The sequence below is a fragment of the Erinaceus europaeus genome, chromosome 13, assembly GCF_950295315.1.
Source record: "Erinaceus europaeus chromosome 13, mEriEur2.1, whole genome shotgun sequence".
In the NCBI taxonomy this organism is placed as follows: domain Eukaryota; kingdom Metazoa; phylum Chordata; class Mammalia; order Eulipotyphla; family Erinaceidae; genus Erinaceus; species Erinaceus europaeus.
In genome coordinates this window covers 83733991-83761532 of record NC_080174.1, presented here as the reverse complement: position 1 = coordinate 83761532, position 27542 = coordinate 83733991, and the positions used below count along the sequence as shown (strand labels likewise).

The 27542-nt window shown below is 40.5% G+C and overlaps 1 protein-coding gene across 1 annotated transcript in view; it reads right to left on the bottom strand.

Annotated features, from left to right (window-relative positions):
- Nucleotides 1-27542, bottom strand: part of UBE2U (ubiquitin conjugating enzyme E2 U) — a 46819-nt gene that overhangs the window by 5955 nt on the left and 13322 nt on the right. The window contains exons 5-7 of the mRNA XM_060204957.1: nt 19500-19620; nt 16235-16283; nt 6194-6282 (exon numbers count right to left, since the gene is read on the bottom strand). Coding sequence (XP_060060940.1) covers nt 6194-6282; nt 16235-16283; nt 19500-19620 — 259 coding nt within the window. The remainder of the gene's footprint in view (nt 1-6193; nt 6283-16234; nt 16284-19499; nt 19621-27542) is intronic.

The following is a 27542-nucleotide window of genomic DNA, read 5'->3' as shown; positions in this document are numbered from 1 at the left end:
CCTTGTAACACAGCCTACCTGTGCTAACTAATAATGGCCACACTTACTGAGGACTCACTATGTGCCAGGCCCTTGGAGTGTTTCAACTCTAAAACATTTGTGCTGTGATAATTCTTATTTTGCAGATAAAGGAACAAGAACACAGAGAGGTTAAGACTCTGACCCGAGATCACACAGCTAGTAAGTGGCACAACTAGGATTAAATTTGGGCAGAATTTATAAAGTTATAAATCATAAAAAATTTATAAATCATAAATGTATAAATCATTAAAAGGGCATTACTATTTACATATAATATGATCTTACATAACTTAGTTATGACTTTACATAAATGATTTAATTTCCTTGATCCTGGTTTCTCATCTAGAACACTGAGCAGTAATAATGACCAGTTCAATGGCATTGTTACCACTATGCATAGCATATATTAAGTGTTCCATAAATACTGAATGAGAAAAGACTGCTGTGGATATATATCCCGTATTCTGTGAGCTACAATATGAAAGAATAAATTAACCATTACTATCACATCACTATGTATAATTTCGGGGCACAAAAATACAGAAAAGAATAATCAAAATCTAACCGTACATCTTCATTTATAAAAATAAACAGCTTTTAAAGTATGCACAAGTGGGCTGGGGACATAGCATGGCAGTTATGCAAAAAGATTTTTATGACATGAGTATTTAAATGTAAAAAGCAAACAAAAGACTTTTATGCCCGGGGCTCTGCAGTCCCAGGTTCAGTCATAAGCTAGAGTTGAACAATGCTCTGGTGGACAAAAATTAAATGATAATAAATATGTGATATGTAACTATAGAAATAAACTTATAGTTTGTCCCAGAAGGGGGCCAGGTGGTGGCAAACCTGGTTAAGTGCTCACATTACAGTGCACAAGGACCCAGGTTCAAGGCCCTGGCCCCCACCTGCAGGGGGAAACTTCATGAGTGCTGTGGGTGGCTCTCTGTCTCTCCCTATCTACCTCTCCCCTCTCAATTTCTCTCTGTCTCTATCCAATAATAAATTTAAAAAATAGTCTGTCCCAGAGAAACATCTCATTCAGATGTCAAAAGTTAAATATATACCAGTCAGGCAAGATACTATGGATTCTATGAAAAATACTGGATGGGGGCTTAGCTAGTAGAACAATCTCTTTACCATGTGTAAGAGCCTGAGTCTGAGCCCTGGCACTGGCTAGGGAACACCATGGAAGGGACTCGGGTAGTTCCATGAATACTAAAACACTGCTGGGGAATCTCTATTGGCTCTTCCCTCTCTCTCTCTCTTATTAAATTAAAATATGTATATATATGGGTTCATGGGATATGTCCATGGTGTCCTGTATCCAAGAAGACTGCAGTTCATCCTAGCTGGTTTTTTTTTTTTTTTTTGCTTTTTTACTTATTTTCTCTTTTAAATTTTTTTTTACTATATTTATTTCTTGAATAGAGACAGCCAGAAATCCAGAGGGAAGGGGGTGGTGACAGAGAGGGAGAGAGACAGAGAGACACCTGCAACACTGCTTCACCACTCCCAAAGCTTTCCCCCTGCAGGGGAGGGCCGAGGGTTTTGCTCATTGTAACAAAGCATTCACCCAGGTGGGCCACCACCTAGCCCAGACTTACTTCCTTTTCACTAGAGTACCTTTCAGCTCTGTCTTATGGTGGTGTGTGGGACTGCACCTGACACTCTGGAGCCTCAGGCAAGAAACTGTTTTGCATAATGATTGTGCTACTTCCCACCCCCTGACTCTACATTAAAAAAAAAAAAAAAAGTAGGGAAGAGGCAAGATCAGGGAGATTTGTCCTTAGGTGTGTGTGTGTTGAAGGATTCTCATTACAATAGTTTATATCTGTTACCAAATGACCTGTATTTCTCTGCAGAACCAATACCAATGGTTTCTGCTTACATATGCAATATAAAGAATTGAAACACCTGAGGCCAGGTGATGGCACACCTGGTTGAGTGCACATGTTACAATGTGTAATATGTAAAAGGACCCGGGTTTTCTCCCACCTGCAGGGGGAAAGCTTTGCAAGTGGTGAAGTAGGACTACAGGTGTCCGTCTCCCTTCCTCTCAATCACCCACTTTCCTCTCAATTTCTGGCTGTCTCTATCAAATAAATAAAGATAATAATAATAATAAAAAAAAGAATTGAAACATCTGAGCTTGTAAAAAAAATGTAATCAAACTTGCTAAGACTTTGTGGTTATTCCTGCGGTGGTGGGTAAAGAATTATACCTCAGGGCGAAGGTAGATAGCATAATAATTATGCAAACCGACTCTCATGCCTGAGGTTCCAAAGTCCCAGGTTCAGTCCCCTGCACTACCATAAACCAGAGCTGAATGGTGCTCTGGTACAAAAACAAAAACAAACAAAAAAAAAGAATTATACCTCTATAATCTTTTAAACCATTTTAAATTACTAATACAATTTTTTTTAAAAAAAGAAATGAATTTATATGAGGTTTCCCTGCCTGCTACTTTTTCTATTTAAATATATACTTTTAAAAAAGTTTTATTCCACCAAGGTTATTGCTGGGGCTTGATGCTGGCATTATGAATATAATGCTCCCAGTGGCACTTTTTCCTCAAATTTTTATTAAATGGGACAGAGAGAAACTGAGAGGGGAGGAGAGAAAGAGAGGGAGAGAAAAAGATAAGCCACCCACAGACTTCCTTCACCATTCCTGAAGCTTCCCCGTTGCAGGTAGGGAGTGAAGACTCTAGCACTTAGTAATAGCTGTGCTTAAATAGGTGCATGTCTGGTCTGCTGTTTAATTTTTGTTTTAATTTATTTTAATGTGTGAGAGAGATACAGAGAAAAAATACAGGGAGAAAGACTAGACATTGCTCAGTTCTGGCTTATGGTGGTGCTGCAGATTGAACCTAGGGCCTCAGAGCCTCAGGCATCAGTCTTTGGCATAACTGCTATGTTGTCTCCCCAGTCCACTCTCCTCTTTCTGAATAGTTTATAAAGCACTGCAAAGGGGCCAGGCGGTGGCACACCTGGTTGAATGCACATGTTACAGTGTGCAAGGACCTGGGTTCGATCCCCTGGTCCCCACCTGCAGGGTGACCTGGGGCTCGAACAAGTGAGGCTTCACAAGTGGTGACGCAGTGCTGCAGGTGTCTGTCTCCTCCCTCTGTCTCCCCTTTCCTCTCAACTTCTGGCTGTCTCTATCAAATAAATGAAGATTTAAAAAAAATTTTAAAAAGCACTGTAAAATGTAAAAATGCCACCCCTATCTTTTTCAGAAAATTAGGTCTTAAAAAAAAAAAAAATATATATATATATATATATATATATAATTGGGTTTCATTCAGTTGAACTATCCATAACCAAAATATCCAGCAGAACATGTTTGGTTTATATTGACATAAAAATATAAGTAGTGGTTAATGTTGAATGAAATCTCTGGTAACATTTTTATAACCAATCCCCATGGGAAGAAGAGACAGGAGGATTGTGAAATCTCACACCCATGGCTCTCAGTACCTTCTCAAAGAGGGATGAATTGCATATGTTTCTGGGAAATATAGCCATAAGAACAAAAGCAAACATGTTGGTGTAAAACTCTTTTTGAACAAGAAGCTGCAGTGGTGTTTCATTATTTCTTTCCATTTTAAAAATTCTTTATTGCAAGATGATTATTTCCAAATTTCTTTCTGCTTTGGCCTGTGACTGTGTTTTGTTTGGGCAGTTTGTTCCTCAGGACCTGTATGTATTTATATGTTATTCCACTAGGAGCTATCTTAGAATAACTGGATTTTTTGTTTGTTTGTTTGTTTGTAAGAGCTTGAGTCTGGTGTGTCAATTGTCTTTAAATATTTGCTAAGGGCCATCCCCTCCTGAAACCCACTGAGCTTCTCAGTGTTCCTTGGCTAGACGGTCGTGGTCCTCAAACCCACACACTGCATTGATAATCAGCAATTAGCTATGAGTCTCTGAACTAAAGTGAACATTCTTGTCTCATGGCATCAAAACTGATAAAGCTCTTCATACCGACCGAGTCGCTAAATACTGTGTAGTTGTTTCTTTGAAAAAAAAAAAACACATTTATGATTTCATGGGAAAGCATGAAATGTCAGGGATCAAACATGGGGCCTCATATGTGCAAGTCCTATGTTTTTCCTGCTGAGAAGCATCACAAGATTTCACCTACTGAGCCAGACTCCTAGTTGCAAGACCATGTTTCTGAAAATATCTTCAAGAAATTATTGATTTTATCTCATTATTTTTTGACTTCATTTTTCTCTGTCCTATCTAATGATGACAACATCAATAACAATAACTACACAATAAAAAAAATCAAGGGCAAGACAAAAGGGAATAAATACATTTTTTTTCAAAAGAAGATACTGACTTGCTTTTGTTTTATATATTTCTTGGGCCGAGTGCTATTTTTTGCTCTTATTTGTGTTTTAGAATTTGAATTTTGGGTAGAAAAAGTTAAAAATTTGTTCTATTGGAACCAATTATGAGGAAACCACAATGATAAAGTGGAACTTGACGAAATTACAAATTAAAGCAGTGCTCAGAGAGCTGGGGTAGAGGGCAAGTACTCAGAAATTTGTACGAGATAAAATCAACAAGAGTTCACGAGGAAGACAAAGAGCACTAGGAAACTCCTGACTCTTCTTCAGACCGGGGCATGCAATAATGTCCGTCTATGGCCAAGCAGGAAAAGGGTAACAAAAGTAGAAGGGTGGCTGGTTTGGAGTAAGAGAATGAATTCACTTTGGGATAGCTAGTGTCTGGGCTATCTGGAACACAAGTTAAGTGAGTATCCAATGCACAGCTGTAAACACATGCAGAATTCCAAAGAAGGCCTGGTTAGGTATGAGATCTTAAAAATTACTGGCAGGGAGGGAGTCAAGCAGTGGCACACTGGGTTAAGCGTACATAATAGGAAGCATAAGGTCCTGTGCAAGGTTCGAGCCCCTGGCTCCCCACCAGCAGGGGACACTTCACAAATGGTGAAGCAGGTCTGTAGGTGTATTTCTCTCCCCCTCTCTATCGTCCCCTCCTCTCTCAATTTCTGTCTGTCCTATCCAATAAAACAGTGGCGGGAGTGGGGGGAGGCTGCTAGGAGCAGTGGATTTGTAGTATAGGCATGGAGCCCCAGCAATAATCCTGAAGGGGGAAAAAATTACTGGTGAGTACATTACAAATGAGGTTTTTCAGAGAGGATGAGTAGAAAGGATTGGAAAGGTGTTTTTTTGGGGGGGAGGGTTTACTAAAAGGCAGAGGAGTTTTGGGGAAGAACAGGGCATGGTGTATAGTGTCAACTAATTCAGAAGCATAGCTGACGAGAGAGCAACTTAAGTATACTGAATGATAAACCTTGAGTCTGAGAATTAGGATATCACTGGTAATGGTTACAGAAAATGACACATATCTATAAGAGAGCTGAAACTAGTCACATTTTAACAAGTGTGCAAATCCACACTGACTTGAATAATGAAACAGAACGAAAAATATTTGATTCAATGAGACCAGAAAGTTATTCTGTCCTCCTACTCTGTCCTTTTACTTTCTATTGGATGATGGTGACGAATGATCCTTTCCTTAAATTCAATTTAAAGATACAAGGTAAAGACTCATTTGCACATGTTTTCTTGTTATTTCTTTACGTGAGATGTCCTCTGATTTTGAGGATAATTGTACCTGGAATCACAATGTTTCTCCTGCTAAGAATTTCTTTTTTTTTTTTTCTGGAGGTGAAAGGAGTGAAGTGAACCTCATTAAGACTGAGGTCTTTGCTTTTTAATTGTTCCAATTGCCAATGCTGCCTTCTGGATTTTAATCAGAACTCAGTTGAAGACACAATACACAAGGGGATCTAAATTAATAGTGTTGAGAGGCATATCGCACCAAAGCAAAGACTCTGGGGAAGGAGGGAAAGAGACAGGATGAAGAAACACTGGAATCTTGGTGTATTCCCTAGACACCAACCAAGTGGAGAGGAGAGGTTATGCCTATGTGTTAAAGGCTACACTGTAAGCCACTGATCCCCTGAATAAAATAAAATCAAAAGTGGTGAATGGATGTATATGAATCCAAAAGAGAAGTTAGCATCACCTTCAAACTGTGAATATATGCCAGTCTTTGAAAGCAAGACAAACTAAGAAACATTAAGAGACTATAAATGCAAAAACACATAGAGTTAGGCTAGATCACCTTACATAGAGTCTTTTCATGTGTGGAGGATTTTGATGTGGCTATTCCAATCCATGTTTTGTAGTAATTATGAAATGAGACTTCTTTAATAAATCTGAAATATAAATTAAAACCAGACAGTGAGTAGTTAGCATATTTTCTTTTAACACTATTTTGGGCTAATGTTCAGACATGTGAAATCACTAGTGTGCAATTAAATAGATATTTAAACATAAAATGTAAATGTATCTGTTTTCCACTGAGTTTAAATTCTTAACTTTTGGAGCAATGAGTTACCTTCCAGTTAGAACAAGTAGCAAGTTCATCAGAGTAGACGGTTTCACATAGAATCTTGACAGAAAACATTTTACTGACACACCTATGGGCATCTAATTTTTGACAAGGGGGCCCAAACTATTAAATAGACAAAGGAGAGTCTCTTGAACAAATGGTGCTGAAAAAGTTGGGTTGCAGCATGCAGAAGAACGAGGCTGAATCACTATATTTCACCAGACACAAAGGTAAACTCCTAATGACTTGGGTGTTAGATCAGAAACTATCAAATATTTAGAGGAAAATATTGGCAGAACTCTTTTCCACCTAAGTTTATAGGCATCTTCAACGACTCAAGTCCAATTGCAAAGAAGACAAAAACACAAATAAACCAATGGGGCTACATCAAACTTGGAACAGCTTCTGCAGAGCAAAAGAAACCACCACGCAAAGAAAGAGTCCCATTGCAGAGTGGGAGAAGATCTTTACATGCCATACATCAGACAAAAGGCTAATAGCCAAAACATATAAAGAGCTTTCCAAATGCAGCAGCAGCAACAACAAAATGACCCTATCCAGGGCTGGGTGGTGGTGTACCTTGTTGAGTGTACATGTTACAAAATGATCCCATCCAAAAGTGGGGAAAGGATTTGAACAAAATATTCACCAAAAAAGAGACCCAAAAGGCCAAAAGACATATGGAAAAAATTCTCCAAGTCATTGATTGTTAGAGAAATGCAAATGAAGATGACAATGAGATACCACTTCACTCCTGTGAGAATGTCATACATCAGAAAAGGTAACAGCAACAAATGCTGGAGAGGTTGTGGGGGTAAAGGAATCCTTCTGCACTGCTGATAGAACTGTAAATTGGTCCAATGCCTATGGAGAGCAGTCTGGAGAACTCTCAGAAGGCTAGGAGTGGATCTACACTATGACCCTGAAATTCCTCTCCTGGGGATAGATCCTAAGGAACCAAACACACCCATCCAAAAAGATTTATGTAGACCTATGTTCATAGCAGCACAATTTGTAATAGCCAAAACCTGGAAGCAAACCAGGTGTCCAACAACAGATGAGTGGTTGAGAAAGTTGTGGTCTATATACACAATGGGATACTACTCAGCTATTAAAAATGGTGATTTCACCTTCTTCACCTCATCTTGGTTGGAGCTTGAAGGAATTATGTTAAGTGAGATAAGCCAGAAAGAGAAGGATGACTATGAGATGATCTTACTCATAGACAGAAGTTGAAAAACAAGAACAGAAGGAAAAACACAAATCAGAACTTACAGGAGTTGGTGTATTGCACCAAAGTGAAAGACTCTGGGACTGGGGGGAGGAGGGTCCTGGAACATGATAGCAGAAGAGGACCTAGTAGGGGCTGAATTGGTATGTGGAAAACTGAGAAATGTTATGCATGTACAAACTATTGTATTTTATTATTGGCTGTAAACCATTAATCCCCCAATAAAGAAATTAAAAATATTTAACAAATGTTATTTATTAGATAAGGATAGACATTGAAATGGAAGGGGCAGATAAGAGAGAAGGGAGAAAGAGACACTTGCAGCATTGCTTCACTGCTCACAAAGCTTCCCCCACATCCCATGGAGGTATGGACGAGGGCTTGAATCTGTGACCTCGCACGCACGCGGTAACTGCATTCAACTGGGTGTGCCATGGCCTGGCCCCAAGACTAGTTTACTTTTATAGAGAGTCTGGTATTTTGAAAGAGTAAAAGCAATTCATTTCTAAAATTCTTGCCTATATTTTTTGTAATCCTTTGCTACTATTACTGTAATGTCTTAAGATTTGTGAAGAATTAAGAACAGTGAAACAGTTCCTTTTTAAAATTAGTTCTTTATTTTATTTTATTTACTTACTTATTAGATAGAGATGGAGAAATCAAGAGGGTAGGGGAAGATAGGGAGATGGAATAGTTCCTTAAACAACTATGTTTTCAAAAACCCTACAGACTTTTAGAACACAGAGACCATCAACATTGTATAAACAGCACTGCTTTGGGATATATTTTTAGGTGTATGAATTCATCAGTTGACAACTGTCTTATTTAAACATTAAAAGTTTGATAAACATCAAAAGTAAGAAGGCTTCTGCCTGTCTTACATTCAGTTTAAATTCTCAGTTATTTGGAGAAAGAAGCAACTTTTTCAGTTAGAACAAGTTAGCAATTGATTTTCATAACTCAATCATAAATGTGTGAGGTTTGGAAGTCACAAGAGCAATGTGTAAATTCATCCACCTTTTCAAATGGTGACTAATGACTAACTCTCTCCCCCCAATTATGAGATTGCTTTTTGCAATCACACTTAAGAAGAAATTTGAAACTTGTTAAAGATAAATGAGCCATCAGTATTCTTGCTTGCAGAGCTCTGCTTTACACTATTAAATGATCTACTAAACTAACACTAATTTGCCAATGATATGTTTCTGGGCATTTGGCAATAGAGACAACAAAATGAAAGGCTGCATTCTCTCTCCTGCATGAAAAAGCTTGTGATCAATTTGCTGTCACAGATCAGTTAGCAGACAACAATGACCCAAGAGGAAGGAAACTGTCAACACACTGTCTCCTGGAAAAAAAAAAAAAATACACCATCTTCAGGCACAATCGCTCCATTGTTTTTTTGTCTGTTTGACCACGACCTGTGACCTGCTCCCTTCCCCCCATGGTGTCCTGTTCAATTTCAATCTGTTAGCCTTCAGGGGCTTTCTTTTTGCCTCCCGAGATAATTAAAATATTACCCTAAAAGGTGTAGCTTTAGTATAGTTCTGTGTATACAAAGCACAAAGTCTTGCACTTTGGGTTTGTTTGCAATTTCACTTTTACCAAGGGAACCGCACTTTAAATTAAGACAACATGTGTTTCAATACAATTTAGATAGATGGCCATTTTTACAGAGATACTACGTGTAAAAAAAAAAAAAGATGTTTAAAGTTTTAGTAACAGGAATCTAGTAACAGGAATGTAATATTAATTATCCTTAGCCTTATGAGTATGGGAAAAAATAGGGAGGGCATAATTTTTAAAGTGAACATTTGAATTTGATAAACATTCTATCAGAGAAATTAAAATGTATTTCTGATTTGGTAAATAGAATGGCTTTATTTATTTCTTTATGAACATAACAAAGAGTCACATCAATTCAGAGAGGCATCTGGAGAAAACAAAGTCGTGTTTTTTTGGCAGTAGTAGCAAATGCAAGAATGATCTAGGTGTGAGATGTAATTTTGTTTTTGAGCCACTTGGGAAGGAGTCTTGAGATATGGGTCTGGAACAAAGAAAGAGACATATAGGCCAGAAGAAGAAGATTAACAGCAACCCAGATGATAAGTCATGGAGACAATGGGGGGGGTGGGGAAGAGAGTCCCAACTCTAGAGGAATTGGTATTTGATTAGACCAGGACCTTGCCCTAAATGTGGATCAACAACGGTAGGGACTGTCCCATTCTCTTCGAAGGGAGGTTGGGCAACATACTCTATACCACTCGAGGAAGATGAGTTCTGAAATGAGTGCAGCCTGGAATGTTCCTAGCCGTGACCACAGAATGTGAGCTCAGACCTACAGGGATGCAGAGGTCCCATAGGCTCCTGTGCTGAATATGGGCCCCAGATCAAATCGATGGGGTTTACAGATAACAGTATTTATATACTTCCCCCATATTTGGGAACCACTCTCTTCTCTGATCCAGCTTTCTAGTCCTTTTCCCAACTATGACACCATCTCCCCAGAAAATACTTTGGGTCTACCTGCATGTTAGCTGTCAGACCCAGGCAAAAACTTAGTGAAGTCCTGGGCCCCTTGGAATATACTTAAAACAGACCCACTAGCATTTTCCAAAATGGAGACCTTCAAATTTTCATCAGCAATATCCCAGCCTTTAGGTTCATGATTAGTCAGCGATTTGTTCTGCTTTATATCTTAACTCTTTTTCAGCCACCAGGTTCCAGATACTACCATGATGCCAACCTGACTTCCCTGGGCAGACGACCCCACCAATGTGTCCTGGAGCCCTACCTCCCCAGAGCCCTGCCCCACCAGTGAAAGAGAGAGAGACAGGCTGGGAGTATAGATCCACCTGTCAACACCCAAGTTCAGGGGGGAAGCAATTACAGAAGCCAGACCTCCTACCTTCTGTACCCCATAATGATCCCGGGTCCATACTCCCAGAGGGATAAAGAATAGGAAAGCTATCAAGGGATGGGTGGGGTGGGATAAGGAGTTCTGGTGGTGGGAATTGTGTGGAATTATACCCCTGTTATCCTGTGGTCTTGTCAATATCTCCATTTTATAAATTAAAAAAAAAACTGGTTAGACTGAATCACACTTAGTCTTCAGATTTAGACAGAGAATGGGTAACAATCAACTCAGTCATCTTGATTTATTAGGTGACAGACAGCAATCAGAAATTCTCAGGTCAGGCAAGTAAAATTTCAAATCAGTATTTGAGTTAAAAAAAATAATAATTTTTTTCCCTGGCATTAGTATACAGGCTGGATTGTATAAGATGTCAGATGTAGTGGGGCCAAACACAGTGGAAAACAAATGCAGTGATTCAGGAAGAAGGTAGGTACTGGGAGTTAATACTAGGATGGAAAATAGATTGCGAAGGGGAGGAATGAATCTAAGACAGTGCTAAAGAACTGACTGGACTAGTGATTTGGTGGAGGCAAAAGGTGAAAGAATCTGAGGTTAAATATTTTTCTAAAGCCCAGAAGACCAGTTAATTTTACTATTAATACAAAGTGTCTAGAGAAACTGAAGTAAAATATGAGTTTAATTTTAAGTCTGACCTTTAGGAGTGTGATTGAGAGAAAAAGGAATTAGAAAATATGAGATCTGGATGAAGTCCACATAAAGGTTGATCGATGATACCATTCGGGAAAACAAACTTGAAAAGCGTGGTTAGGAAAGACCAGGAAGCAGTTCGTAGTTAAGAGAAGCCATAGGGAGTCGGGCTGTAGCGCAGCGGGTTAAGTGCAGGTGGCGCTAAGCTCAAGGACCGGCGTTAGGCTCCCGGTTCGAGCCCCAAGCTCCCCACCTGCAGGAAGGTCCCTTCACAGGCGGTGAAGCAGTTCTGCAGGTGTCTGTCTTTCTCTCCCCCTCTCTGTCTTCCCCTCCTCTCTCCATTTCTCTCTGTCCTATCCAACAACAATGACATCAATAACTACAACAATAAAACAACAAGGGCAACAAAAGGGAATAAATAAATAAAAAATAAAAATAAATTTAAAAAAAAACTTTAAAAAAAAAAAAAAGAGAAGCCATAGTGGAAATAGGAAAGATCGTCGAGGGAAGAAGAGATTCCTGACAGTCCTGTTTCACTGAAGCAACATACCAGCCACAACCAAGGCATAACAACAAAATACCCAAATACCTCCAGATATGCAACATCAGGACAGAGTGTGGGTACAGTGGGTAGATGCTGGACTTGAAAGTACAAATTCATGAATTTGATCCTTGACAATTCTTAGCCAGAATAATGCTCGGTTTTTTTTTTCCCCATAAATAAATAAATAAATAATCTTAATTAAAAAAAAAGGGTACAAGGGCTCTGGAATCAGTTGGCTTGCCTTAAAAGAGGCTGGTAGATATTGCATATTAGCTGTGAGAAAGTTACCTTCACTCTCCGTAATGATTTGCAAACTTTTTGGGTTGTTATGAATATTCAATGAAATAACACATGAAAAAAAAAAGTCAGGTAGGGAACAAGTAACTTTTTGTACTCAAGTGTTCTACTATTTTCTTCTGTGGACTGAACTTCTCTCTTCTAAATAACTTCCTCATTGTTCTGCGGGCTTTCATGCCTCTGCTGAGAAGGTATATTTGATTATCAAAATCTATAGGCTGAATTCTACATACTTTCAAGTCAGATTTGTTTATCATCTGGCCACTGTCAATCTGTTCTAGCATGAACCTGCACAGTCAGAGGTTCTGTTACATGGCATCTTTATGCTTTTGAGTATCTCATTATATGTATAATACATTTTTTGTTTCTCTGTAAACAGTTCTATCAAAGGACTGTTGGGGGCCAGGAGGGGGTGCACCTGACTAAGCGCACACACTACAGTGCACAAGGACCCAGGTTCAAGCCTCTGGTCCCCACCTGCAGGGGGAAAGCTTCATGAGCGGTGAAGCAGGTCTGCAAGTGTCTCTCTGTCTTTCTCCCTGTCTCCCCTCCCCTCTCAATTCCTCTCTATCTAGTAATAAGTAAATAAAACATATTTTTAAAAAAGAAGAAAAAAAGACTTTTTTTTTTTAGATAAAGGGCCAGGGCCAGGGAGAGAGAGATGGACCATCGATAAATTTTCACTTCTTTTGACTTTTTTGTTTTGTAAGTGCTTTGAAGTGCTGGGATTGACTTTAGGGTCTCCAGCATGTAAGACATTCATTCTACCCTCAAACTAGATTCCTATCTCCTATCAAACTTCTAACTGAAAATCCTGAACAATCAAATTATTATGTCTCTGGAGGTTGTCAAATTAAATATTATGGTTGCATAATATTTAATTTGACTACTACTCCACTTTTTTCACATTATGTCTAATGGAAATGACCTTTAGTCTTGGCTATAAGTCAGGTCTTGTTGGGTTTGGGGTTGTCACACAATAATAACTAGTTTAGATTCTACGAGAGTGATTTTTTTTTTTTTTTTTTTTAACCAGAGCACTGCTCAGCTCTGGCTGATGGTGGTGCGGGGGATTGAACCCGGGACTTTGGAGCCTCAGGCATGAGAGTCTCTTTGCATAAACATTATGCTATCTATCCCCACCCATGAGAGTGAAATTTATTTTAGTTTGTACATCTAGATAGCTGAAAGTATCAGTCTTCTCCTTCTCCTCCTCCTCCCCTTCCTCTTCCTCCTCTTCTTCTTTTTTTTTTTTTTTTTTGGCCACCAGGATTATTACTGGAGCTCGGTGCCTGCACTACGAATCCACTGCTACTGGAGGCTATTTTTTTCTCTTTTGTTGCCTTTTTAAAAAAAATCATTGTTGTGGTTATTATTGTTGTTATTGATGTCCTTATTGTTGGATAGGACAGAGAGAAATGGAGAGAGGAGGGGAAGACAGAGAGGGGGAGAGAAAGACAGACACCTGCAGACCTGCTTCACCACTTGTGAAGCTACCCCCCTGCAGGTGGGGAGCCAGGGGCTCGAACTGCGATCCTTATGCTGGTCCTGGCGCCATGTGAGCTTAAGCGCTGCACTACTGCCTGACCCCCCCTCTCCTTCTTCTTTTAATTGCCACCAGGTTTATTGCTGGGGCTCAGTGCTGGTACTACTAACCCACTGCTACTGGTGGCCATTTTTTCCCCATTTTTTTTATTTCTATTTTATTTGACAGGACAGAGAGAAATTGAGATGGGAGGGGAGACAGAGAGGGAGAGAGGAAAAGAGACACGAGCAGGCCTGCTTGACAGCTCATGAAGCATTCCCACTGCAGGTAGGGAGCCAGGGCTTGATCCCGGGTCCTGGCGTGATATGTGCACCACCGGTGGTCCAGTCCCAGTATTAATCTTTGTTCTTTAAGAGTGCTTGTTATTTGAAATTCTTTTCACTTTAGGATGTGTTTTTAGAAGGGGGGAGACAGCTCAATCTGTTAAGTGCACTAATTTGCATGCCTGAGGCCCCAGAAAGGACAGGTTCAGTACTAGACACCATGTTATGCCACAAGTGAGCAGTGTTCTGGTTCCCTATCTCTCTCATATACACATTAAACAAACAAGCAGTAAATACACAAGTAAACATTTTTAAAAAGATGAATTTTAGAGCTGCCTTATCAATTTCCAGGACCAAAAAAAAAAAAAAAAAACCCAACTAAAGTTCTGTTTGAGAGTGAACTAAATCTATAAATTGGGTAACAAGTGACATTATAAAAACAAACAAAACCCCCAAGTCTTTCTAAGTACCAGACACTGTCCACCTCTCCTTCTTTAGGTCTTTAAAATTTTTATCAGAGGGGCCCTGTGGTGGCGCACTGGTTGAGTGCATGTATTACAGTGCACAAGGACCTGGATTCGTGCAGGGGGCAAGCTTCACGAGTGGTGAAGCAGGGCTGCAGGTGTCTCTCTCTGTCTCTCTCCTTCTCTATGACCCTCTTCCCTCTTGATTTCTGGCTGTCTCTATCCAATAAATAAAGATAATAAAAAAATGAAAAAATACATATTTAAAAAAATTATCCGAAGTCATACTCCTATTTTTTAATCACTCACATATTAAGTTGAAAAGAAATGAAGACTTACATATAGGGGGTTGGGCAGTGGCAGACTGGGTTAAGTGCACATAGTATGAAGAGCAAGTACCCCGCTTAAGGATCCGGGTTCGAACTCCGGCTCCTCTACTGCAGGAGGGGGCCACTTCGCAAATGGTGAATCAGGTCTGCAGGTGTCTATCTCTCTTCCTCTCTATTTTCCCCTCCTCTCTCAATTTTGCTCTGTCCTATCCAATAAAATGGAAAAAATGGCCATCAGGAGCTGTGGATTCATCATGTAGGCACCACAGTGATAACCCCGGAGTGGAAAAAAAAAAGTGCAACTACACTACACTAAAAAAGTCCTTCAGAGGCAAAGAAGTCAGAAATAGAGTAAACAAACAACCGTGGAATGGGAATAAAATTTGCAAATGACTAATAGGTGAACACCCCAGATATATAAAGAATTCTTGCAACTAACTCTATTCACATTTGTTTATTGAATACAGAGAGAAAGAAATTGAGCTGGGAGAGAATAGAAAGACACCTGCAGCATTATTTCACCACTTGTGAAGAAGCTTTTTTCCCTGCAGGTAGGTACTGAGGGCTTGAACCTGCGTCCTCGTGGATGGAACATGGGTACTTAATCAGGTGTGCTACCACCTGGCCCCCTCAACTCTATTCTTCTTAGTAAACAATGACACTTGGTTTTTCTGCACCGTAATCAATCGCATCACTAAAGTGAAAATGTCTTTTGATATTGTAGAGGCATTTCTCTTTTACACGTGATAACATGATGTTGAAGCAATGCAACAGCTCTGTACCGCAATTCTATTTGATGCAGGATGATTACTTGCTACTTTCCATAGTGACACATTTAAGGAGTATCAGGTGGGCTTTACTGAATTTCCACAAAATGTGTGAGTCACTAGATAATGCTTATGTTCTGGCAGCTTTTTGATACTATTCCACAAACTGAAAGCACAGCATGTGACATCACCTACGTTTACACAGACCCTGCTTACATCCTGGTCTTCTCGTCCAGTACAAGAGAACAGCTTGCACCCTAACTAACCCTCACTATTTCCCTCCAGAACCTTATCTTCTCCTAAACTGTTTAGCCATTTGTGATGTGTAGAATGGTGTGATCTTTAATGTCGGCCACACACATTTTACTTCTCAACAGTAAAAAAAAAAAAATGAATAAATAAAAATTAAGGGGACCAGGCGGTAGACCCACAGTGGGTGAAGCGCCAGGACCCATGTAAGGATCCCAGTTAGAGCCCCCGGCTCCCTACCTGCAGAGAAGTCGCTTCACAGGCGGTGAAGCAGGTCTGCAGGTGTCTATCTTTCTCTCCCCTTTTCTGTCTTCCCCTCCTCTCTCCATTTCTCTCTGTCCTATCTAACAATGATGACATCAATAATAACAATAATAATAACAACAATGATAAACAACAAGGGCCTCCATTATCTTTCTTTTATAAGTTAAGGCTGTGATTCAATGAATAAAGGAAAATAAACAGTTTGAATCAATAGTTCTTTAGGACACAAGTTAACAAGTGGAGGGTGGAAAGCTTACTTGGACTGTTTCCCAGAGCTCTGAAATCCTGTAGAGGTCTCCTTTCTCACTGTGAAGAAAAATATGAAAGGAATCTGGTTTACTTGGAAGATTGGATATATGGCTTTCTGTGCACTTCTTCCTCCAATGTCTCAATAAAATGATACAAAATGGTATAAAAATAAGGTATAAAGCTTTAAAGAGAGCAAAAAAAGATAGCAGGAATGAAATGAAGATGCAAAGCAGATGTGAAATGGTAACTGTTTTAACAGATGAGTGACCAAATAACTTTCCAGGAATAGTTCCTAGACAAGTCCAGTTATCAAGTCAAGTCTCTTTCCATTTTGCACTAAAAATGTTGAATGCTTTGATCCCAAGTTAATGAGTTGATGCCCCATTAAAGGTGAGGAGCTCAAGGAAATAGGACTTCAGGGAATTCCACACTGAAACACTAACTCTACAGTTTGATCTCTGTAACCTTGAATTAAAGATTTTCTATTTATGTATTTACTTATTTGATAAGACCTACAAGAACACCCCTCTTGCATATGTAGTACTCAGAAGTGAACCCAGGATTTCTTGCATGGAAGAACTATTTTATACCCATTGACCCCAGCTGCAAGCTTTAGCAGTTTTTCATTCATTCAATGTAATTCTTTATTTATTGCTTTACAGTCAGACACTATGCTGAACACTGAAGATATAGGTCCAGACTATAATTTTTGTTCAGAGATTACTACAATTAGATAATTACTAGTCCCTTGAATGTCTCACTCATGCAATTAATTATCAGTCTCAATTTTGTGTTATCTAACTGAAATATATATCCCCAGGGTTGACCTTGCCAATGTGTCCTGGAATCTCACCTCTCCAGAGCCCTATGCTACTGGAGAAAGATAGAAACAGGCTAGGGGTGTGGAGTATGGATCAACTGGCCAATGTCCATGGCCAGTAGAGATGCAGTTACAGAAGCCAGAACTCTTTCCTTCTATACCTCAAAAAGAATTTTAATCCATACTCCCAGAGGGAAAATATTATAGGAAGATGACCAGAGGACACTGAGCTCCAGTTCCACCAGGACCTGGAACTTTTGTGACCAGGGGCCTCTGTTTTTTGCCCCATCATTGAGGCAGAAGATAATTTGGGAATACCTGAGGAAGTCAGGCACTGTTTCCCTTACCTGGGAGGGGAGAGGAACAATGGAAGGACACCCAGACATTGTAATAGGTGTAGATGTGGGGTTTAGAAGACAGGGTTTAGAAGTGAAAAATGGGTATCAACTCCCACGTGGGGTTAGCCATTTTTGCCCAAATGGTCCCCACATTTCTCTGGTGCGTGCCTTCTCATCTTCCTGATTAAAAGTTTCAAGTATCCGATGGACGGGTGTGGGGGCTGAGGGAAGTTGGGACACTATGAGGGATACTTAAAAGTTTGAGGAGGAAAAGCCTTTAATAATGGAGTAAAAATCATTAATTTGAATCTTATAAATAAAATAGTAACAAGAGAAGTCATGGGACATATACTTAATGGAGTACTACTTAGCAGTTAAAAATACAATAATGTGTTTGTTGGGACTAAGCGGATGGAACCAGCAGTGATCATGAGTGAAGTAAGGAAGAAAGTGGAGGACAACCACAGGATGATTTCACTCATGTGGGGTATAACTTGAAACACTTGAACTTAAAAAAAAGAAAAAAAAATATGTAGTCAACCCCTATCTATGACCTTGGGCGAGCTATGGTGGTTATCACTGTAGAGGATGGGGACACAGAGCTTAGCTAGTAGGGGCCGGGTGGTGACATACCTGGCTGAGCTAAGTGCATGTTACAGTGCCCAAGGACTCAGGTTCAAGCCCCTGGCTCCCCACCTGCAGGGGGAAAGCTTCACAAGTGGTGAAGGAGTGTTGCAGGTGTCTCTCTGTCTCTCTCTCCCTCTCTATACCCCCCCTTCCTCTCAATTTCTGGCTGTCTCTTAGCCAATAAATAAAGAGAATAAAAATTTTAATAATTAACTGGAATCATACTTAGTGGTGAAAAACTGGAAGTATTTCCCCTCAGATCAGGTACTAGACAGGGCTGCCCACTATCACCATTACTATTCAACATAGTGTTGGAAGTTCTTGCCATAGCAATCAGGCAGGAGAAAGGAATTAAAGGCATACAGATTGGAAGAGAAGAAGTCAAACTCTCCTTATTTGCAGATGACATGATAGTATACATGGAAAAACCTAAGGAATCCAGGAAGAAGATTTTGGAAATCATCAGGCAATACAGTAATGTGTCAGGCTATAAAATTAACATTCAAAAGTCAGTGGCATTCCTCTATGCAAACACTAAGAAGAAATTGAAATCCAGAAATCAATTCCTTTTATTACAGCCAACAAAAACAATAAAATATCTAGGAGTAAATCTAACCAAAGAAGTGAAAGACTTGTATATGCAGAGGTTACTGGTAGAACGAGAGTAGGTATGTCCAGGTATACACACACACACACACACACACAAAAATCATCAGTAGAGCAGAAAGAGTCAAGAGCTTTGGATGCCATTTACAAAGATTCCTAAAAGGATGACTTGGGGACAGGAAGTTCAGGAAATATTGAACATCAAGAGGAAAGGACCCAGTCACATCTGGGACACTAAAGGCCAAATTCTGAGAACTGTTCATTGAGGATCAAAGACTCAAAATTAGAGGTTATCTCTTCATGTTGGCTAGAGAGAACTCTTTCAATTGACATCAACCACCCATACAACAATAATATTTTTTTAACTTTATTTTATTTAATAGGAGAGAAATTGAGAGGGAGAGACAGAGCGACACCTGAAGCCCTGCTTTACCACTTTGTGAAACATTCCCTCTGCATGCAGGTGGGGACCAGGACTTGAACCTGGGTCCTTGTGCATGTAGTACATGCACCAGGTGCACCACCACTCGGCCCCAACAATAACATTTTAAGGCACTAAACTCACAGTCTTTGACAGTCTTAAAAATACATATCACATACTGTTACTTAAAGGGTATACCCCAGTTCTATTAACAGATTTTTCTGATTAGCATGAAAAGATCAAATCAAATTGCATTTGCCAAATAAAACCCAACACAAAAGTAATATATATATATATCACTGATTGATTTAAGAGGGAGAGCAGGAGAGACATAGCACTACTTCATTATGGGAAATTTGGTAAAGAAAATATTCTCTTACAGATATTCTTTGCTAGAATACTTATTTCTCTATATATGAACATTCAATAATTAGCAGATGACAGTAAGTGGACACTCTTACATGATAATGACTGCTCACAGAGTCTGAGATTTATTGATCTGTATGTAGGTTCAGTGCTAGTCAGCACTTTCGCTGCTTCCAGATTCACTGGATTTTCTAGCTCTGGATTTGAAAGCATAACCTATAGAAAGACATATAGCATACAAATTTTTTTTAAAGTACACTTTTTTTACTCTGTGCAAAAAAGGAAAGCAAAAAGCATACAACATTCTCAAAGCATTTATTAAAAATAGATCAGAATCATTTGGTCCTGCCTGTATCTATGATATTGTTATGAATAGATATCCTTAAATGACAAAAAAGCATAGTGAGACCAAGTATATTACAGTAAATTCTTTTTTATATTTATTTATTTATTATTAGATAGTGACAGAGACAAATTGGGAAAGGAGGGGGGAAATTTGAGGGGAAGAGAATAAGAGACACCTGCAGTCCTGCTTTACCAATCATAAGGCTTTCCCCCTGCAAGTGGAGACCAGAGACTTGAACCCAGGTCCTTGTGCACTGTAATGTATGTGCTTAACCAGGTGTGTCACCGGTGGCCTGGCCCCCTTATGGTAGATTCTAACTATGGGATTTTCAAAGGAAAAAAAGCTAGTTATAATAATAAATATCTTTAAAACAAAACAAAACAAACAAACCTCTTTCTAAGACTACAAGGATCCTTCCCCATTCTCTTTGAAATCTGTGTTTCTGGGAGTCGGGCGGTAATGCAATGGGTTAAGCGCACCTAGCGCTAACCACAAGGACCAGTGTAAGGATTCCAGTTCAGCCCCCTCTCCCCACCTGCAGGGTAGTCTCTTCACATGCGGAGAAGCAGGTCTGCAGGTGTCTCTCTTTCTCTCCCCCCTCTGTCTTCCCTCCTCTCTTCATTTTCTCTGTCCTAGCTAATAATGACGACATTATCATCAACAACAATAACTACAACAACAATAAAAATAAACAAGGGCAACCAAAGTGGGGGGGGAAATTATGTTTCTCTGTTGACGTCAACGAAATCAGCGCTACCAGGGCCAGCATACCATGTTATGCTGCCACTGCCTTTTTCCTATGGATTATCTACAGAGACACCAAGCCTGATATGTCAACTTCCTAACTCCTTTAATCTGCCACCAAGGTGCAGATGCCTTCCTGGGCAGATCACCTCATCAGTGTGTCCTGGACCCTCACCTCCGCAGAGCCCTACCACACTAGGAAAAGATAGAAAGAAGCTGGGAGTATGGGTTGACCTGCCAATATCCATTTTCCAGTGGAGAAGTGATTACAGAAGCCAGAACTCCCACCTTCTGCATCTTTAATATCTTTAAGGATTTAGCCCTTTCTAATCTCCCAGCCTCACCCGTGCTCTGTCTCCAGCAACAACTGCCTTCAAGGACTTAGATCTGCTATATTTTGTCAACATTTCATTTGTATTCAAGCTTAATTGTTTTACCCAAATAGTTCTTCCACTCCACCCCCACAACAAATATTTGAAGTTGAAGCAGGTATCCTTCCTCTACCTATTTCTCTGGCCATCTGCACTGTTTCTTCTCCTACACTGTGTATTTGCCAGTCCAGAGTGAGCTTCCTGAAGTCTGCAGGGTACTCTTCTTTTTTATCTCAACACCCAACGTGGTGGCTGGCCTTTACTCAGAATATTTTTGTTGAGTGAATCACTGAGTTTTAAAACAAAACAAAACAAAACAAAACAAAACAAGAAGGTTTAGTACATATCTGCTTGGTAATATAGTCAAAGACAAGTCTGATGTGGTCCTGGCTTTTAAGAAACTCTTCTTCTTCTTCCTTAAAATATTTATTTATTTATTTATTTACTCCCTTTTTGTTGCCCTTGTTGTTTTTATTGTTGTTGTTGACGATGTAGTCATTGTTTGATAGGACAGAGAGAAATGGAGAGAGGAGGGGAAGACAGAGAGTAGGAGAGAAAGACAGACACCTGCAGACCTGCTTCACTGCCTGCAGGTGGGGAGCCAGGGGCTTGAACCAGGACCCTTGTGCTTTGCACCACATGCACTTAGCTCCTTGCATTACCGTAGCCTGACTCCCCAAGAAACTGCATGCACTTAACTCCTTGCATTACCATAGCCTGACTCCCAAAGAAACTCTTCTTGGTTTTACAAGATGCACTCATTAGTCAAGCCTCAGATCAAATACGTTTTAAATCCCTTTGGCCACTTATTCCATCGTACCACTTAAATATAAACTGGACTTAGGTTAAAGAGGAATGAGCATGAGAAATGGAAAGAGTCCCATTGAAAACAAGCAAACCCTGCTGGACTTTAACAAGAGATCACAGATATACAAGTACATGGAATAAGGATTATGAAAGCTATCAGGGGAGGGGATGGGATACGTAGTTCTGGTGGTGGGGATTTTGTGGAGTTGTACCCCTCTTCTCCTATGGTTTTTGTCAGTGTTTCCTTTTTATAAATAAAAATTAAAAAAAAAATCCACTCCCAGCTCATCAAATGATTAATTGGTTATCTGCAGTAATCTTTAAGTTGCTGTAAAAAAAATTTGGTTGGCTCTATATGTTAACTCTTTCTTCAGCTATCAGGTCCCAGATGCTAACATAATGCCAACCAGACCTCCCTGGGCAGACAACCCCACCAATGTGTCCTGGAGCCCTGCTTCCCCAGAACCCCGCCCCACTAGGGAAAGAGAGAGAGAGGCTGGGGGTATGGATTGGCCTGTCAACATCCATGTTCAGCAGGGAAGCAATTACAGAAGCCAGATCTTCCACCTTCTGCACCCCATAATGACCCTGGGTCCATACTCCCAGAGGGATAAAGAATAGGAAAGCTTAGGGCACCAAAGTAAAAACCCTGTGGTGAGGGGGAGGGTGGACATTCGGCTTCCCGGGGTGGCGCGGGGGGGGGGGGGGGGGGAGTTGGTGAAATGGGACACAGTCTTTTGATGGTGGGAATGGTGTTTATGTACACTATTAAATTGTAGTCATATACATCACTATTTAATATGAGAGGGGAAAAATTGATTGCATGTCTCAAACTTTTAAAAATACAGAGTCTTTTTAATACATAGGCTGAGTCTTTGATATGTGGACTCTCTCAAAAGCCTAAACCAGGTAGAACAGAAGCAACCAGTGGCACAGCTATATACAAGATATTGGGTACTGTACAGCAAACCCTAACAAAGGGACTTTTCGAAGTTAACCCAATTACCAAATAATGTGATGATAACAATAACTATCCACTGTCTTCTTGATCCCTAAGACAGCAGGAACCTCACATTTCCACTATAGAGCCTATATTTCCCCCAGTCCTGGAACCTTAGGGAGGGGCTCACTTTCCTGCATGCTTCTCTCAATGCATATCAAATAATACTGCACCCGCAGATCCCAACCTAATCAAAGCAACGAGTGCCACCTCAGCATGCTTCACTTCAGACTATGCCCAGAGACTTCCGGTGTGGAATGACAACCCTTCAGCTTCATTACTAGGGTGAGACTTTTCCTTTCATAGTATTCTCTAATTCCATCCCAGGTGGTTCACTTCCTAACAAAGTCCCAAAACCTAGATATAGACCAGGTACCCTGAGATAAAGCATATGTTCACACGTATCCATAAACTAGGTCAAAATATATACCTGAAAGCAGAAGTACACAAGAGTTTGCAGTGAGTACCCCCCAACACTTCATCTACACTATTCCAGCCTTTAGGTCCATAATTGTTCAACAATTTGTTTGGCTTTGTATGTTAACTCTCTTTTCAGCCACCAGGTTCCAGAAGCCAGCAGGATGCCGACCAGACTTCCCTGGACAGATGACCCCACCAATGAGTCCTGGAGCTCCACTTCTCTAGAGACCCATCCTACTAGGGAAAGAGAGAGGCAGACTGGGAATATGGATCAGCCAGCCAATGCCCATGTTCAGCGGGGAAGCAATTACAGAAGCCAGACCTCCCACCTTCTGCACCCCACAAAGACCCTGGGTCCATGCTCCCAGAGGGATAGAGAATGGGAAAGCTATCGGGGGAGGGGATGGGATATGGAGACCAGGTGGTGGGAATTGTGTGGAGTTGTACCCCTCCTATCCTACAGTTTTATTAATGTCTCCTTTCTTAAATAAATAATTTTAAAAAAAGAATAAAAAAGCTATCAGGGGAAGGTATGGAATACGTAGTTCTGGTGGTGGGAATTGCGTGGAGTTGTACCCCTCTTTTTCTATGGTTTTTGTCAGTATTTCCTTTTCATAAATAAAATTTTTTTTTTAAATCACTACTAAAACTTAAGAGTTTACAATAACACACATGTGCCACCTCACATTTCTACAGGTGGGAGGTCTAGAGGGCTGGTCTGTCTCAGTTTTCTCGCAGGTAAATGTTGTCTCTTGCATTGCTAGGCCTGAAATCCCTGTTTCTTTGCTCTCTGTTATGTGGGGGCCACTCTAGGTAGTCTCTTGCTAGACCTTATAGTTGAACTTCTAAAGGGCCAGGAGGTATTTCACATGGTAGAGCGCACACACCATAGTCCGTGAGGACGCAGGTTCAAGCCCCCGTCCCTACCTCCACAAGGCAAGCTTCACAAGTGGTGGAGCAGTACTGCAGGCATCTCTCCTATGTTCTTTCTCTTCCACTCTCCCTCTCTCTCTTCTCGGTATGTCTCTGTCTCTCGCTATCAATACAAAAAATGACCGCTGAGAATGATCGAGTTGTGCAGGAATAAGGGAATTAATCCAACTATGTGAACTCTGTAGAAGGGGGCGGGAGTTGGGACCCAGATCCTTGCGCATGTTAATATGTAGACTCTACAGCTGTTTCCTTACTTTTTCTTTTTCTTCCACTGTGTTTGAGTGATTCTTCTGACTTTCTCACCTACTGTTAAGAGCTCCAGTGTGGGAGCCGGGTGGTGGTGCACCTGGTTAAGCGCATGTGTTACAGTGCGCAAGGACCCAGGTTCAAGCCCCCAGTCCCCACCTGCAGGGGAGAAGCTTCATGAGTGGTGAAGCAGTGTTGCAGGTGTCTCTCTATCTCTCTCCCTGTCTATCACCCCCTTCCCTCTCAATTTCTGGCTGTCTCTATCTAATACATAAATAAAGATAATAAGAAAATAAATTAAAAAAACCAACAAAAAAAGATAAAAAAAAAAAGAGCTCCAGTGTGATTAATTTAACCCACTAGGTGCATATAATTAGGATAAGATTTCCATCTTAGAGTCAACTGATAACTAATCACAATTTCATCTGTAAAGTCCTTTTACAAAGATAAGTAAAATTACAGGGGTCAGGTGGTAGCGCAGTGGGTTAAGCGCACATGGCGCGAAGCTCAAGGACTGGTGTAAGGATCCCAGTTTGAACCCACGGCTCCCCACCTGCAGGGGAGTTGCTTCATGGGTGGTGAAGCAGGTCTGCAGGTGTTTATCTTTCTCTTCCCTTCTCTGTCTCCCCTTCTCTCTTGATTTCTCTCTGTCCTGTCCAACAACAACAACAATGACAACAATAACAACAACAAGGGCAACAAAACGGGAAATAATGGCCTCCAGGAGCAGTGGATTTGTAGTGCAGGTACTGAGCCCCGGCAATAATCCTGGAGGCAAAATAAATAAATAAAAATAAAAAACAAATTACTGCCTGCTAACTAACCAGAGGACGAGAGTCTTGGGGAGTGTGGAGGGAGGAAAATATTTAAAAATTTTTGCTTACCATAATACCTGTGCATCTGGATAAAATAGGGACTCAGAAGTTATATAGGTGCCTGTGCTAAATATGAATAGATATGGACCCCAGGTCAGATCGATGGGGTAGATAGTTAATGGTTTTTATACACTTTCCTCATATTGGAAGCTATTCTCTGCCCTGATCCAGCTTTCGGGCCCTATTCTCAACTCTGAAACCATCTTCCCAGAAAATATTTTTAGTCCTCCTGCATGTTAGTTATCAGGCTCAGACATAGGACCCTTGAAACATACCTAAAATAGACTTCCTAGCTTCTTCCCACCCCAAGACACCTAATTTCATCTGCTCTATCTAGCCCTACCTTTGGGCTCCTGTTTATTAAACAATTTGTCCTGCTTTAGAGCCCCACCCCACTAGGGAAAGACAGAAACAGGCTGGGGAGTATGGATCAACCTGTCAACACCCATGTCCAGCGGAGAAGCAATTACAGAAGCCAGATGCCCCACCTTCTGTAACCCATAAAGAATTTTGGTCCATACTCCCAGAGGGATAAAGAATAAGGAAGCTTCCAATGGAGGGGTGGGACACTGAACTCTGGTGGTGGGAACTGTGTGGAATTATACCCCTGCTATCTTACAATCTTGTCAATCATTATCAAATCATTAATGAAAATTAGTATAAATTGCAATAGCTTTTTATTGTCACTAGGGATATTGCTGAGGTTCACTGCCAGCACTATGAATCCACTACTCCGGTAACCCACTTTTTTCTTTCTATTTTATTGAAAGGACAGAGAGAAATTGGGGAGGGTAGAGAGAGAGAGAAAGATAGACACACACCTGCTTCAGTCCTTGTGTGTGGTGTGTATACTTAACTGAGTGTGCCACTTCCTGGCACCTGCAATGACTCATTTTATAATTCAGTATTTTGATTACTACAGTATGAAAAATATCTATTAAAATGTAGCCAACATAACAGCTACAAAAAAAAATGCGCCTAAGTGTAGGCACAGGTCAAAGTGGATCATTGTAACCTAAGACTCATGGGAATGATAGCAATCTTTCACTAAAGAAAGTAATGATCTGATATCTGATATCTCAACATGAACAAGAAATTTCTGCTGTTATCTGCATTTCCGGCTGGGACAATAATACACTGGCAACATTTCCAAGAATGTTCTCACTGCTTAATTAATTAAGGATGCAATGTGAGTTGCTCTATACCAGGCAAGGTAGATGAAGCTTATGGAGGGAAAGCTCTTCTTCAGCTGAAGAAATAACCATTCTCAGAGAGGCATGTCTGGTAAAGTTTACTCAATGGACTTTCAGATTGACCACTATGCCTAAGACTTTTTTCATGTAATCTGTACATAAATTATTAAGTATAATTAATGGGTTTTAAGAACTGAATATGAAGAATACAATAAAATGTCTAAATATGGGATTTTGCTCAAACTGTGAAAAAAATCAAAAGTTCAACTTTTTTTTTTTGCCTCCAGGATTATCGCTGAGGTTCAATGCTTGCACAATGAAGCCACTGCTCCCGGCAGCCATATTTTCATTTTACTGGACAGGACAGAGAAAAATTGAGAGGAGAGGAGGTGATAGAGAAGGGGAGAGGAAGACATAAGACCTGCTTCACCGCGCCTGAAGTGAATCCCCTGCAGGTGAGGAAGCGGGGGCGCCAATCCGGATCCTTGCACTGGTCCTTGCACTTGGTACTACTATCTATGCTTAGCCAGGTGCATCACCACCCAAACCCCCAAATTCAACTTTTAAATTAGTTATGCAATAGTATGAAACAGCAAGCAGCTCTTGAGAGGATAAATTCAAAAGACTGAAATGGGCCTGGGGCGGGCAACCACCTAACAGAATGCGCTCACAGGACAGTGTGTAATGATGTGCATTCAAACCCCGCTTTCCAACCTGCAGGGGAAAAATATGAGTGGTGAGACAGTGTTGCAGGTGTCTCTCTTTCTCTCTCCATCTCTATCTCCCTCTTTCATCTCAATTTTTATCTGTCTCTACCCAAAACGAGCACATCAATAAATGAATACAATTCTTTTTTTTTCTTTATTTTTGCCTCCAGGGTTATTGCAGGGGCTTAGTGCCTTCACTACGAATCCACTGCTCCTGGAAGCCATCCCCCCACCCCCATTTTTGCTGCCCTAGTTGCCCTTGTTGTTATTGTTGTTGTTGTTATTGCTGTTGGATAGGACAGAGAGAAATGGAGAGAGGAGGGGAAGACAGAGAGGGGGAGAGAGAGAGAGAGATAGACACCTGCAGACCTGCTTCACTGCCTATGAAGCGACTCCCTTGCAGGTGGGGATCCGGGGCTTGAACTGTGATCCTTATGCCAGTCCTTACAATTTGCACCATGTGTGCTTAACCCACTGTGCCCCAATCCAATTTTTT